At 39.8% G+C, this 16,186-nt stretch overlaps 1 protein-coding gene across 1 annotated transcript in view; it reads right to left on the bottom strand.

Moving 5' to 3' along the window:
* The window catches only part of LOC122809196, a 640,703-nt gene that overhangs the window by 315,601 nt on the left and 308,916 nt on the right, over positions 1 to 16,186 (bottom strand). The window contains exon 7 of the mRNA XM_044080502.1: positions 5,843 to 5,905. Coding sequence (XP_043936437.1) covers positions 5,843 to 5,905 — 63 coding nt within the window. The remainder of the gene's footprint in view (positions 1 to 5,842; positions 5,906 to 16,186) is intronic.

Raw genomic sequence — 16,186 nt, 5'->3', positions numbered from 1 at the left:
TAGCTTACGCCACCCAAGAAAGATATTTTCCTGTGCCACTGTCCAGCAGAGACACAGAAGTGATCCCTGGGGTGTATTTCCTATTTCCCATCCACTCATCAAGATTTTTCTTGAAGAGTGCTAATGAAGAACTTTGCTTGACATAGACGGGTAGCTTGATCCAGAGTATAGGAAGTCTCTGGGACAGGAATCTATCCCTCCAGGATGTCCTGTTTATTGTGGTGACAAGGTTTAGGTCCATAGAGCATGTAGCTCGGAGGGATTGGGATTTCTTTAGGTGTAGCATGTTCAACAGCTCTGGGTTTGACATAGCTTTATATGTTAGGCAGTGATCACTTCGGAGTAGGCGATACACTACGATGTACAGCTGGAGTTTTTTGACGCGGTCAGTGTAGGGCATTTGTTTGAGGCCAGTAATCCTCTTTGTGAGGTACTTCTGTGGCCTTTCCAGCTGCTGCAGATGTCTTGTGAGGTACATTCCAAAAGGGGCATTATACTCTATAATGGGTCTAATGAGTGAAGAGTAGAGGGAAACAATGACCTCTTTTTTCCTGGATGAGAACCCTTTTATGATGAGGTGTGCCACGTAGAAGGACTTCCTGACTACTGTGGCGATGTGACTATCAAAGTAGGGACTACTGTCCACCTGGGTCCCAAGGTCTCTTATCACGCATTCGGTGTTAAGTAGATTGCTGCTTATGTGGTAGTTCATTGTTCAGAGTTTTACCAAAGGGGATGACACTGCACTTTTTGGCATTGAGCTTGAGGCCATAGATCTAACACCAGGCATCTGTCTCAGTGAGGCCCTTCTGTAGGATGTCTACATCATTTTGGGACTTGACTATGGCAACTAGTTTGCAGTCATCAAGTTCTTTGTTCCTGCTACTGGCTGATATGCTGTCTTGAGTCTTCAGCATTACAATTTTACTATGAATATGTCTCCACAAGGCTGCTCCTAGTTGCTCATAGTTGCACTTTGAGCAGCTGTGTGCTTGTAGTGCTCTGCTACTCCTGTCACATTACCTGCTGCGTTACTCTCACAGTTACTGCTAGTCCTAACTGCCACCTAAGCTACTTGTAGGCTTATTTATTTACTACTGCCACTGCTGCTGTGCTGGTTATTATGACTTCTTCTACTAATTCTTGTCCTACTTGCTTAAACATTTTGTAGGCTTGTTATTTACTAATGCCATTGCTATTATCATGGTTACTGTGACCTCTTGTACTTAAGATCCTTATACCTTCTGATCTTTGGCGTGAAAGATTCTTGTACCTACTGACTATTCACTTATATTTCAACTACATACTGGTACACTTATCTTTACAAGACCTAGACATACCTAGAGGAAATGGATGACCACTGGAATTTTTCCTTTCTATTGCTGGCCTCATAGTGCTTTGTATTCTTAGAAAGTGCAGAAACTGTCAAACACTTACTCAGTGAACTATTACATCACATAATTGCACTGTGTAAGTATCTACATAACATGGAGACCACACTCTCAGCAATAAGATGACCTATGAGAAAGATATACTATCACCTACACTTCTGCACGAACATACCAGACCAACATATGCGTAGGTTGTCAAAAGTCTCTTCCTAAGCCCCCTAGAACTTGGAAGACAATGCCTCAGCAGAGACCTACACACACAACACCACTGCCACCTTTACACACAGTAAACAGTTACCAGGGTACTGACTGTTAACCAACTACTATAAATAAACCATAAGTACAAAAGGAAATGGCCTGAAATATCCTAGTAATTGATAAATCCATTTTCAGGCATACTGACTCCATGCTTTTGAGGGGGGATATGGACCAGTTTGTCTGTCTGATACCAGAGTCTATGAATATAACCTGCTGATAGTCCATGTGGGTGTTAATGACTTAAGGTACTCACCCTTGATGGGTAAGCAGAGAGATATGTTAGCCCTCACTACACATGTGTCAAATGTATTTAAGACACTGGTTCTGAGTAGAATTCTAGATTCACATAGGTTTAAAGATTCATATGTAAGTAAATGGCTATCTGCCCTTGTGGGCCATTTTAAGCCTACTCAGTTTCCCTTTTTGTGCTCAAAATAACCTATCCCATTTGGTTAGAGAATGGCCTTACCCATCCTATGGTTGATAATTATATATAAACCCTAATGAGAATAACTTGGATCATACCATTGATCATCTGATGGGGACCCCCATGCATGGGATAAAGCATTTAGGAGCTATCGCTGTCCAATAGCGGTACAAGGGGCAAACCTAAGGTAAATTTTCTGTTTTCCATCCATAGATTAAATCTGAGCTTGAATATGGACAGAGATGAACTTTGTCTTACTTGGATGGGGAGTCTGTTTCACAGCAGTGGTATCCTCTGCAAGATATACGTCTTCCTCCAAACGGTTCTGTTGATGCTGCAGAACAGGTTTAGATCCCTAGAATAAGTATTTCTGATGCATTTTGACTTGGTGGGTGTGCCGTAAATCTATAAGTAATGGATTGGAGGATGCCTTGTATGGCAGACACAGGTCCCCTGTTAGCGGTTTGCAGAATTCACCAAAAATGATGCCACTTTACAGAGATAAATAACAGAATTTAACAAATGGCTAGATTATGTCATTCTAGGGGATTCCACTGTGTCAGCCTTTTCTGAAATGGTTGACAGTCCAGCTTGTTTCATTAGACACAGCCAGTACATCACACTCCAAGACCCAAAAACTGTTATTATTAAGACTACCTAGTCTTCCTTCCCTTTATGTACCCTCAAAAGGACCATACTTAGTACCTCATTACACCTCTCTCTCCAATGTGTCTACTATGCATTTGCACAACTTTATACAAACAAAAAATGTTTATTGTTGACCTATTGAACTATATCAATGTAAAATTGTTACTTGGCTTCATTTTAATGCAACTTTAACTTTATGCATGTAACCCGACATATGTGAATCATTTTGCTACAACTGCTATTATATCAATATTGTTTAATATTTAACTTGTTTTAAAATGTATTAATGGAGCTTTTCTCCTCGGGTCTCCACTGAAAATGGGCCACAAGCCCAGTTGGACAAACCAGGTTAACAAATGTCAATAAATAAATAAATAAATAAAAATTGTGCTCCAACTTAACCTGAATAAACTGAAGTACCAACATATAGCCTGCTACAGAACACAATCAATGTCCCCAAAACTCTATGACAGATTTCTAAAAGTACTCAAGAAACTGTCTACTACTAAAAAGGCCCACATAGTGGGTGATTATAACTACCTGTCAATTAACTGCAATACATACACCTGAAATGTCAGATATTCTCAGACTTTTACACCTAGTACATAAAAACTCCTTCGAACTGAAAGTGTATGCCAGCCAGACATCAAAATATTTTGGACCTCATTCTAAGAACAATGGCCTCTATATGTACCACCCCTATAACTGCTCCATTCCTGGCTAAGTCTGGCCAGCAACTTTCAACTTTCTCCATCAAAACTGCTAAATCCTCTGCAACCAATAATTCTGAATTCAAGGGCTTCACTTGCACATCACCAGTCCCAACTCTAAGACAGCTGCTGTCTGTACTAAAGAGCTCGGTGCCCATAAAAATAAGTGTCTAGAACTGACCATCCTTACTAGAACAAAATATACTGGAAAATTTAAAAATAAGCCATCTTGGTGGTCCATTTGAAAAAACAAACTCTATTAGAAAAGAAAAAAAAAATCATACAACATGTCTACAACTTGTATGTCAAAGATCACATTAAAACTATCAAAAAGAAGCTAAAGTCTACTATCACGGCTAATAGTACAAATCACAAACTTAAATTAGTCTGTGATGCAAAGGATAATCAGAAATCCTTCTTTAACTGTATTACATAACTATCAGCAGCAGTATTTGGAAGTTATCCATAATGCTACTAGTTACTCTGACCTGACTGACAGAGAATATTATAAGTGACAAATTTAGTGCAAACTTTAACCAGTGACAATTATCCCTTCTCTGTCAGTTCTCTTATCTATTACACTTCCGAACAGCATAAAGGAGCATGTGCTGAAGGTACTTTCTGAAGCTAAAAATACTACTAATACTTCCACGGGGACAGATAACTTACCTGGACACCTTACAAACAATGATAAACACACACTTGCTGAACCTCTCTTTCAACTGTTTAATAAAGGTCTACATAAAAGGTATGTCATAGAAGTGCACTGGTGACACCCTATATAAGGTTGGCTTTACAGCAGACCACAGGAACTACAGCTCCATTAAACAACTAGCCTAAATTGCAAAGCTATCAAACACATTATAACTGGTACAAATTAGTCATGCCAATGGGAACCTCTGGGTTTTGTGGCTAGGCTACTAATGGTTCTCTGGATCAATAGCCTAGGTTAATAACCCATGACCTCATTAACTACAACAACAAAAACCTTATTAAAGGGAGGTCCTGCTAATGTATCTTATGTCAACTTCTTCCTGAAAGTTACTCAGGCTGCAGACATCAGTAATCCTGTCCCCACACCTTATCTGGATCTAATGCATTTGACACTATTCCCCATACTGGCATTATTAATAAGCTACATGCCTTAAAAGCCGATCCTTAAAGGTGAAGTGGATAGGAAACTGGCTAAAAGACAGAACCCACATCGTCAGCATGGCAGGAACCTCCTTTGTACAAATGAACATAACTAGTGGTGTCCTCCAGGCCTCAGTAATGGGGACCACTCCTTTTTGGTATCTACTTCTCCAGTCTATAGACTGAAAATCAGGACCTTTGGTTCACTACATTTGCAGACAGCTGTAAGCTGTGTGTTACGGTTAAGTCCCCCTTTGATACCATCTGATTATACCAGGCATGTACCTTTGTGAACAAGTGGTGTACTGAATAAAGGCTAAAATTAACTGCAAACAAGTGTTGTATTGTCTCATTTGAGAAATAGCTTTTTATATCAAAATACAGCACAACTAATACTCCTCTCCAATGTGACACTATAGTAAGTAATCTAAGAACCTGTACCATGTTACAATTTGGCCATCATGTAATTACAGTAGTGAGGAAATCATTTTCTCTAACACAACTAATATCTAAAGGTGTATCATTCAGGTCAAAAGAGGTTATCATACTCTTGTACACTGTCCTGATTAGACCTATCACACAGTACAATGCCCCTTTTGGTATGTAGTTATTTAGACATGTTATGCATTGGAAAAATCCCAGGGGCTCCTCAACAAGAAGACTCTAGACTCAGAGCTATCAAAAGACTCAAAGCACTGCCCCTTAAGTCTGTGTCTTACAGGATTTTACTGGAATATCTGTGCCTTGTATTCTAAGCCTTCAGGGACCACCATACTTGTAGACATACTGCATCTCAGCAAATAAAACAGCCCCACTAACATGAGGACAAGAGACATATCCACCAGTACATAAACAAAACTCGATGGAGGGTGGAGGTACAACTTTATTAGCTAGTACCTATCTCATCTTTGGAACTGTGGCACACTAGCATCCTTCTAATCTAGAGCAGATGATTGGATGGGTTCCCTTAAACTTGCCCTTGGAATAACCCTGCTTTAATCTTCAGAAGGATGTACACCATAGGAGTGGGTGTTGGCACAGTAAAAAATGACCTTTTGATTCAACTGCCTTGTGTCTCCTACAACACCTGGGAAAAATAATCCTGAAACAAAGAAAGTGCATTAATGCATTGCACTTTAACACAGACATCAGACATGCATTATCACTATACTACTGAGCATACTATGATAAAATCACAATCTAGTAATGAAAAAATATTGTTTGCAAACGAAGTTCAAGTTTATGAATAACTATTCTTAAGAGAATGTACACACCTTGTAAACTGCTGGGAACAGCACTATCGTTGGGAAGAGCTGTAGTGGATATGCCCTTACACTCTGGAAAAAAAACATCAGATGTGTGTGCATTAAAACATTGCTTTGCTTCCCTCCAGAATCTTTGTTAAAGTATTTTTTTAATGAGGTAATCATTATAATGCCTAACACATCATTCATACTGTTTACGTATTATGTCAGTTCAAAACAACATCCTTCTCAACATAAAACATCAAAAGGCATGCAAAACAAAAGTCAATTGATACCCTTTACTGCTCTACTAAAACTATGTGATTGAGGAAAAGACAGCATTCTACAAACAGTTGTAAGCATTCCTGTATGATCTGCAAAAGAAAGTAAGTTTATTAGTCGTTCCACTCTATTCAGCAGTACCGCCTTATAGCACATGCTAACCACATTAACTTACCATCCTCATTAGGGAGTCTATAAGGCATTCAGGACAACCATGCCCTTTTACTTCCTTTCTGCACAGCCAGGAAAGACTCCCCGTAAGTGTCTCATTCCAGTATACCAAGGACAGTGTTTTTATTCAGTCTGCCATCTAATAAATGATTCCTATCTCTTGTAACCCTAGCTTCATTGTTTGCACATTAATTCACCGGGTCTCCACACTTACAGGTCTGCATATTTCTTAAACCCCATAAATTTACTGATAACTATTTTTTTTATTCATGCATTTATTTTTCTTTATTGACCAAAGTAGAGGCATGATCTATATGGACTGCTTTCAGGATCAGGCAAGGATTACAAAATGGTCTAGTAATCAGAAGCATTAGGAGATAATTAGTACAGTACTTTAACATGACATATATGGAAGTAGTAATAATAAATGCAGTTTCAGTTCAGGTAGGTTGCAGTGCTTCCAGGCTAGACAACATTCCTAATATTTGTGTAAAAAAAAGAGGCACTGGATGACTTAAGGGAAGCCAATTTTAACAGATGGAGAAAGAACCACCCTCTTCAGAGATGCTAAGCCTTATCCATAATTTCTAAGGAAATGCTGTACTCTTCTCATCAAGTTCTTCTAGTATAGACTCAACATAGGACACTTAGCCAGCATATGTAGGCTGTACAGAGCATCATAATGCATCCTCTCTAACAATGCAGCAGAGAAGCATAGCTCCACTTTACCTTGGCCTGATTAAAAACAAAACAAAAAAAAGAAGAAGAAAACAAATGAAAATGACTTTCCAGGCCTGGCTTTAGTTAAACGGTGCCTTAGGCAAAGAGTTCCATGACACTCCAACCTGCCTACTGCTCTCCATGCACACCCCTTAGTGCACCTCCAACATGGTTAGTGTCACTTTTTTCTACCTTTCCTCACATTTTGTTCTTGCATTTCAGCCTTCAAGACTGCACTGTAATAACTGTAGGAAATAAATGAATTAAGCAAAGGTCTGCAGAAGGCATACAACTATGTTATACTACCTTTTTATAGAAAAACACTTACGTGCTTTTCAGAGGGGCAGTCTTACCAGCAGAGGACAAAGAGGAAAGAATTGGATAGAAAGATGGAGATGAATTTGGGCAACAATTCTACAGTATTTAACTTAACAGAGTATTCATTTTACAATAAACAATTGATTTTTTATACAGAGGTTTTTTCATTTCTGCAAGTTGACAAGTCTAGCATGATAGAAACTATCAAAGAGTTGTGGATGTAGACACAAAGACTTAATGTTAACTTTATCATGCAGAGTAGTGTGGTAGTTTTAGCATCTGACAGTAATGTAATACACAAAGAGAGTAACGTCAACCCACCATTACATGGAACTTTAACAGCATTTGAATATGCACGTGAAAGGGACATCAAACAATTGTTGATGAAATCTAATAAAACATGTTATTTTAGTTTAAATTCAAAGGAAAGTGAATAAATGCAAGGCTTATGAAAACAGATAAAAGGCAGAGATTAGTAATTATGAGTGAAGACGATTACATAAAGAACATGAATGAGTTACTGGTAGGAGAAAGAGTAAAGTATTAATGAAATTTATATGACATATTCTAAAACTGATAATATTCTTTTAGGTACAATGAATGACAAATTCAAAACATTTAATATAGTTAATTTTTCAATTGTGAAAATATTTTAGATAAGGAGTATTGTCGGGGACACAAGGATAGAAGTAGGAATCTGTCATTTAGACCTGTGAGTAGGCATTTTATAAATAATTTCAGTCCTATAGTTTCAGATATCACATCCTATATGAAAGATTCATGAGATTTTTTTTTAAGACAACCACAAGTTTTTGGTTTTGATGTTTCCACCAGTAGTTTGTTAGCTATAGTAGACTTGAAATTATTTTCTACTTACATACCACAGAAAGCAGGTTTACAAATGGTACAGAACTATTCAAGTGAATATGCAAAATAGATAATTATGACATTAATACAATTAATTCTCAACAATACTTTCTTTCCCTCTGATAGTAACTATTATAAAAAAATGAATGGTGTGGCAATGGTACCATTATTTCCAAATTTGATTTTGATGCAATGAGATAACTTTTCATATAGATATGGGCGCCAGATTCAGTAAAGCCTACTCTAAGTGTACAGAACACTCATCACATTTTTGTGCTTTCTAGTCACTCAAAGATTACACTAAGTGTACATGTAGGCTATACTTTGTGGTAACCTTTGTGAATCCCTGTCAACATTTAAAGCTGTAAGAACATCAGTAGGAAAACTAAAATTAGGAGAAAAAAGGTGTGACTTATGTCTGTGTTGCCTGTTCACTCAGAACGATGTAAACTTAGTGTAGGTATTACTGAATCCCTGGGATGGATTTTTACAAAAAAAATTATTAATGTACTACAGATTTAATGACGGCTTATTTTTAATTTGGAAAGGAGATGTAGAAAGGTTTTATCAGATTTTGTATGAGATGAACAATGTACTACATTTTTGAAATTTACTAGTTATAGTATTTCTAAGACCATCAATTATTTAGATGCAAGTCAAACCTGATTTAGAACACAAGTATTTTCATTCCACAATATACCCCCAAAAAAGTTTTGCTCATTCATATTTACACAGAAATAATTTTTATCCGAATTATATGAAAGCAAATGTAATCAAAGTACTGTTCGTTAGACTGCCAGGATTAACATTTAATGAAACTGTATGGAAAAATAAAGTTGAATTTGTAAGCAATATGTTTTTGAAAAGGGGTTAAGATTTGTACCAAGTTTCTACAACAGCACTAAAGTGAATAGCGGAGAAATTGGAAATGTAGTTAGATTTTAAGAATGGAAAGTGATACTATAGAAAATACTTTTGTAGGCAGAAATTTTAGGACAGCCCTTGGAATAGTCCATACAGTAGACTTTGTTGAAGTGAACAAAAGTATTAAAAATAACTAGAAAATGCTAACTGGCAACAATAAAGTGTTCATTTCTGTTGGTGATTACTGTATTCCCTATCACCTGACTCACTGAGGAATGGAGGTCTGACAGGGATTCTCAGATAGAAATGAATGGGCTGTAGCACCACTGTCTAACCTGGAAATGCCCAGCATCCATTTTGTGGGAATGAGTGTGCCAACTGGTTGAAGGTAGAGAAGCCACTGTGTAGAGACCTTTGAGGGAAGCCAAAAAAACACACTAGTTATTACAGATCTAGCATGTTAACAAGATTATTTAAAAAGTTCATATTCAGAACTGGTAAGAATAGCTGGTTCTTAGGAGTCCAGAGTCCACCAAAGAGGGACTCTTCTTAAGTAGGGTCATGGGGTATGGTCATCAAATGTTTCAAAAATGTGGGAGAAGCAGACTCCTTGGACCTCTCAGCACACACTCAATAAACACAGACAGGGTAGATGAAATCCTTAGGTATTAGGTAAAATCCTAGAATGTATCTATCAATTTGGGGAGATTCCCCCATCTTACTAATATTACTACAGTGTAAGGAACATCTTAGAGAATTCTGCTTACTCCAAGATGTAGTGATCTTTAAATTAATATATGTAAGTAGCAAAAATGTGAAATTCCAGCCCTTCCCCATGCCAGGAGGTATACAAACTCTTTCTTAATGACGCAGTGCATTCTGAATTTTGTCAAACTTTTTCAAACATCCTAATTTAAGTTTGTACTGAGTACCAAACATGTATGTCAAACTTCAGTCATGTAGTCCATACATAGTATGCAAATGTATGTGTGTGAACGCATGTGTGTAAGTTCCTTTGAATAAAGACTGTATAATAAAACATACATAATTTGAGTACTTTTACATGTATAACTGCTAGTTTGAGGCTCTGGGCTAACAAGACAATGTGTACCTTCTTATAAAACAGATTTTTATGCACCAGGTTAGTGCCATGAGAAGTTATATACCTGAACAGGAACATGACTCAGAAAGGTCAGCTCCTAATGTAGTGTTTATTTAGGGCACTGAGGACCAGTTATGTGAAACCTTGTCAGCTAACACTTGCAGACTGAAAAGATGTAGGTTTATGGATACTTACTAGGCTATTGATATGTGAAGATTTTAGAAGCCTTGCATACATTCCTGTGAAGTTTTTAGCTCTTACATTTAAAGTACAAATAACTCAGTGGTGAGCAGACCATTTACATGTTGCCCCTACAGTGATGGACAAGGGTGCTAAACCAGGGGTGAATTTGCAGTTACCCATCCATTCATCCAGATTAAGTTTAAACAGTACAACCAGAAGCACTTTGCTTTAAGTGGCAAAGGAAATTAATTCCAAAGGGGTATTCTCTGAGATACACACCTATCCTTCCAACTTGATCTATTTATGTTTCAAAAAAAAGATTGAGACATACTGTGCAGGTACTTTTCCCCCCACTGGTCTTGTAAATATGCAGTAGGTCTGACATGTTGACACTCCGTACATGATACAGAGATTGCCTCTCAGTAGCCGGTGTGATACTGACAAGTTGGACAAGGCTTAGAGATAGTGCACTTAGTTTTTGTGATTTAGACATTTGATTTTTCTTAGTAAGAAAGCATTATCAGCTTTGAATTTGCATCAAATGATTGGACAGGTACATACCCAAGGGGGAATTAGACTTGACTGGCTTGATGACAGTGGGAATACAGTGGAGTGATCACATCCCCAGACCTTAGTAATATGCTATGCAATGAAAAAGGACATTTTAACAAATAATCGATACATGGCAATCGAAGGACAGTTTGCTATCTAAATAGGTTCTTAGGTCCCTAACCATTGGATCACTTTTCATAGGTGTGTTATCAATGTGAGAATTAGAAGGGACTTCCTGCTTGCCGGAAGATGCTATTATACATTTCTTGGCATATAGTTTCAGTCCATGGTTTTGACACTAACTATTTGTTTGGGAAAGGCTGTCTTGTGTCCTTTTGGGAGTTTATGACGGTACCAAGTTTACATTCATCTGCAAATTTGGTCAGCCATTAACCCTTAACAGTAGTTTTAACCTCCTAGAAGTAACTGTCAAAGAGGAGTGGTCCAAAGACTAAACCCTACTGTACACTACTAGTGACAGGTCTTTTGTAGGAGGCAGAGCAGCTCAACATGTGAGCCAATTTGCTATCCAGTGAGTTACAAACAGATTAACATTAAGCTGGGATAGTTTATTTACTACAACACCTGACTTTGTGATGGTGTCAAACACCTTTGTGAGGTCTAGATTTGTTTTCTGTATTGAGATGCCCTCATCCTTTGCTTCATTAAACTTCTCAAAGAAGTCAGTCAGGTTAAGTAGGCAGGATCTGCCCTTGACAAACCTAAAAAGCTTTGGTCAAGAGTTTGTAGGTTATGTCCTTATTTATTAATTCCATAATGGTTCTTTGCACAGCCTTATGGATGAAGCTTGTCAGACTTAGGTCAATTAACTCATGGAATATTTAATAACTTACCAAAAGTGTTTGACTTTGTACATAGTTCAATTAGTGTGTAGGGGGTGCAGACAGAAATGGAGTAGTGTTGAAAGCACTGCCTCCAAGCATCCAAATTAACATTTCATCAAACAGTGCATTTGGTCCTCTGGTCCCAATCACACAGGTTTGGAGATACAATGCTAAATGAGTTGAACCATAACCTTCATATGTCATCATGCAGGATGCTGTTCTCCCTCGTTACACCAATAAAAAAGAAGTTATGTACTCACCATAATGTTCCATGCTTGTTGTCCTTGATCTTGCCTTTCTTCTTGCTGTTTGGGTTTGGAGCCAATCCTTGGCTCTAACTCTGCCTTATACTATAGCTCGAGAGCTTTTACTGGCTCGAGGCTATAAACTATCTCAGCATGCTTAGTGGTAGTTACCCAGATCTCGTTTGTGATAACCCAGAACTAGACCATACATACAGACCAGAGATATACTCTATTTTATATATCAGGTGACATCTACTTATAACGCTGTAACCCTTCCACAAGAGTAATAGAAAATGACTGAGAACACTGAGACTAACCATAAGGTATGGTATAAAGGAAACCCAGCCAGTATAATCAATAAAAACAATGGATTCATCTTGATCCTCCAGGAAGGGGGAAGGAGGTTGGGATGCAGGAAGGAAAGCGAGATCAAAGACAACAAACATGGAATGTTATGGTGAGTACATAACCTCATTGTTATGTTGTCCATATCTTGCCCTCATTCTTGCTGTTTGGGACAGCATCCCGAGCCCCTGATTCTTGGGTGGCTCATTGGAAAAAGCTCTTCAGGATCGTGGAACCAAAGGATGCCCTGTTCCAGGAGGCCACATCTACTTTGTAATGAGTGACAAACGTATGAGGATTAGCCCATGTAGCTGCTGCACAGATCAAATCCAAAAGCAGTTTGGCTGGAAAGACAATAGAGGTAGCCAAGGCCCTTGTAGAGTGCACTTTAGTTTTTCCTGGAAGTTTTTGTTTTCGCAACTCGTACACATGTTATATAGGGTCTAAAAGCCACTTTGATAAAGCTACCTTTGAGACTGCACAACCTTTTTTATTGTCCGCAAAGGATATGAACAATTGGTCAGATTTTCTAAAATCCTTTGTCCTGTGTAAAGAGAAATGTAACTGTCTATGAACGTCCAATTGATGGAGCTTATACTCTGCCTTGTTGCCATGATTGGGGAAGAACACAGGAAGTTCTATGGATTGATTCAAATTGTAGTCAGAACATACCTTGGGTAAGAATGAGGGGTTGGTTCTGAGAGAAACCCGATCTTTATGGAAAATCAAGTATGTGGGATGAATAGATAAAGCCTGTAATTCTGAAACCTTTCTAGCTGAGGTAACTGCCACCAAGGAAAGGGTCTTCCAAGTCAGAAATTTGAGCAGACAAGAAGCAGATGGTTCAAAGGGAGAAAGAATCAGAGCATCTAAAACTAAATTTAGATCCCAGGGGGGCTAGAGATTCTCTTATTGCAGGTCTTAAGAGGGTAGTACCTATCAGGAATGCCTTGCATAACCTATGGGACATGATATTGGACCCTATTTCTCCCATATGGAAAATAGAAATGGTAGCCAACTGAACTCTGATAGTAGCTGCAGCTGCTCCTCAGTCAAAGGTTTCGGCAAGAAATTCAAGAATCTTTGAAATGGGAGCAGTAAAGGGATCAACCGGATTTTTGTCTGCCCAACAACAGAACCTCTTCCATTTACTAGCATAAAGATTTAGTAGTGGGGTTATGGGAGGAAATCAAAATGTGTTGAACTGCCGTAGAAACATTGGGAAGCCTGGCTAAGACCAGGAGTGGAGAAACCAAGCTGTGAGCTTGAGAGTTTGAATGGAAGGATGGGGAGCCCCCGACTGATGCATCAAAAGATCTGGCGCTGGGTTAAGGCTCCCCATGTAGGTGAGGCCAAAGGAATGGGAACCAAATCTGATGAGGCCAGTAAGGGGCAATGAGGATTAGCTTGCAACCCAATGACTGTGCTTTCTGAAGAACCTTGAGGATCAGGGGAAAAGGTGGGAAGGTGTAAAGCAGTCCCGGGGTGGCCAATCATGAACCAGTGCCTGGGTGAATGTCCCGGAGGTGGGACTAGAGCAAAGTAGCTGCTGCATTTGTTGATGAGGGGGTGGCAAACAAACTGCAGCATGGCTGGCCCCATTTGCGAAAAATCAAGTCCGCAACTTCCTGTTTCAGGGACCACTCGTGAAACATCAGGATAGCCCGACTGAGCTTGTCCGCTATCACGTTGGATATCCCCGGGAAGTGCATTGCAACAAGAAAGCATTGGAAAGACATCACCAATTGCCAGAGTCGTAGAGCCTCTCGACACAAGGGGTAAGATCTGGTTCCACCCTGTTTGTTGATGTACCATACTACTGACATATTGTGCATCTTAATTGCTATAGTCCCTGTAGGGAAAGAGTCCTGAAGTGCTTGCAACACCGGAAGCACCGCTCTCATCTCCAGGACACTGATGTGCAAGTGGTACTCATGTTCCTGCCAAGTCCCTTGATCAGTCTGTCCCAGATAATGTCCCCCCCATCTGGGAAGCATCCATGGTCACTGTGGCTACAGGTTGGTGGGATAGAAACAGCCTGCCTATTGTTACCATAGGGAAGTGAAGCCACCACTCCAGATCCTTTTTGCAGGATTCTGTGATCAGAATCTAATGCGACATGGTAAATCCTGGAATGACCATTGTGCAAATAGAAGCCACTGTAGAATTCTCATGTGGAAGTGAGCCATAGGGACCAGAGTGATTGCTGCCGCCATAGAACCCAGGACCTTGAGGACAAATCTTGCTTGAATTCTCTTTTGTGTGAGCAGCATGACAACTTGGCGACAGATCGTTAATACTCTTTCTTGAGGCAGCTTTGCTATCATGGCCCTTGTGTCTAAGTTTGCCCCTATAAAGGTAATATATTGACAAGGCAACAAGGCCGATTTTTTCTAGTTTATGGTGATCCCACATTGAGAACAAGAGGGAATTGTGGATTCCCTTGCCTTAATTAGTTGATGCTCGGTGTTGGCAGTAAGGAGCCAGTCGTCTAGATATGGAAACACCTGGAATCCTTGATGCCTCAGGTGAGCCACAACTACTGCCATGCATTTGGTGAACACCCTGGGGGCTGTGGTGAGACCAAAGGGCAGCACTCTGAACTGATAGTGACTGGCTCCCAGCCGGAAGCGTAGATATCTCCTTGACCGTCTGTCCATTTTTATGTGGTAGTACACATCCTGGAGATCGATAGAGCACATCAAATTATCCTGTCCCATAAAGGGAAGAAAGGACTGCAGTGTTACCATCCGGAACCTTATTTTCTTGACTGACTTGTTCAGCCTGCTGAGATCCAAAATGGGACTACAGTCCCCTGTTTTCTTTGGAACTAAAAAGAACCTTGAGCAAGTTCCGGATCCAATTTGGTCTGCTGGGACTTCCTGGATGAATCTTTTTCTTAGCAACCTTTGAACCGCTAGGCTTACTTGATCCCAAAGACTGGGTGAAACATCTGAGATAGAGTGTTGTCTTTTTGACAGGGGAAGTTGGGAGAAGGGGATAGTGTAACCTCCGGATATTATCAATAGTACACATGTATCTTCTGTGGTTGTCTGCCAGGCTTTTGGGTACAAGGATAATCTCCCACCAACTGTCTCTGGAGTTGGACAGTCGGGTCTCCCTTCAGGAGTGCTGGAAGGGCCTACTAGAGAAGGTATCGCTGTCACCCTGATTCGGCGGACCCCCCTCTGCCACAAGGTTGGTGTCTTCCGTTGTTATTTCCCCCGTTGCTCCTGGAGGTAAAATCTCCACATGTGTCAGGCGAAGCTCCCCGGCATTTCCAGAATCACATTTTCCCGCTCTTCTGGCCTTTAGGATAGGGCTTAGATGGAGCAGAAAAATGTACTCATGGCAGAGAGAGTTTTGCCATCCTGTTTACACCTGGTAAGAGTCTTTTTTAACTGCGGCCTGAACAAGGACGAGCCGTCAAAGGGGGAGTTGGTAAAGGAAGACTTGAAGGGCTCTGCAAAACAACAAAGACACATCCAGGTGTATCTGCGTAAGGCTACCTCTGTGCCTGCCATCCTGCTTGCTCCATTGGCTGCGTAAGAAATTAGCTGCATGGTGGAGTTAACTACTGAAGTCAAGGTCAAAAGCTGAGAAGCCACCTTGTCTGAGACTCCGCAGCTGTAGGATTCTGTAAGGTATCTCCTAACTCTTTGAGGAGATCCCTTTGAAGCCTTGTAATGGGGGACAAATAGTTCAGCGACCAGAGTGTAAAGGTTGCTGAAAAAAACATACGCTTCTCGTATTTGTCCATCTTACAAGACTCTATTTGGCGGATGGACAGATGAAGAAGTTTCCGCTAATTCCTTCTAGGTGGCTGCTGCCACCACCATAGCATCAATGGGAATACCTTTAGATAAGAAGAGCTTCTCTT

This window comes from Protopterus annectens, chromosome 8.part0 (assembly GCF_019279795.1).
Source record: "Protopterus annectens isolate FY-2018-M chromosome 8.part0, PAN1.0, whole genome shotgun sequence".
NCBI lineage: Eukaryota > Metazoa > Chordata > Ceratodontiformes > Protopteridae > Protopterus > Protopterus annectens.
The sequence above is the reverse complement of the archived record's forward strand: the minus strand, read 5'-3'. Positions and strand labels throughout refer to the sequence as shown.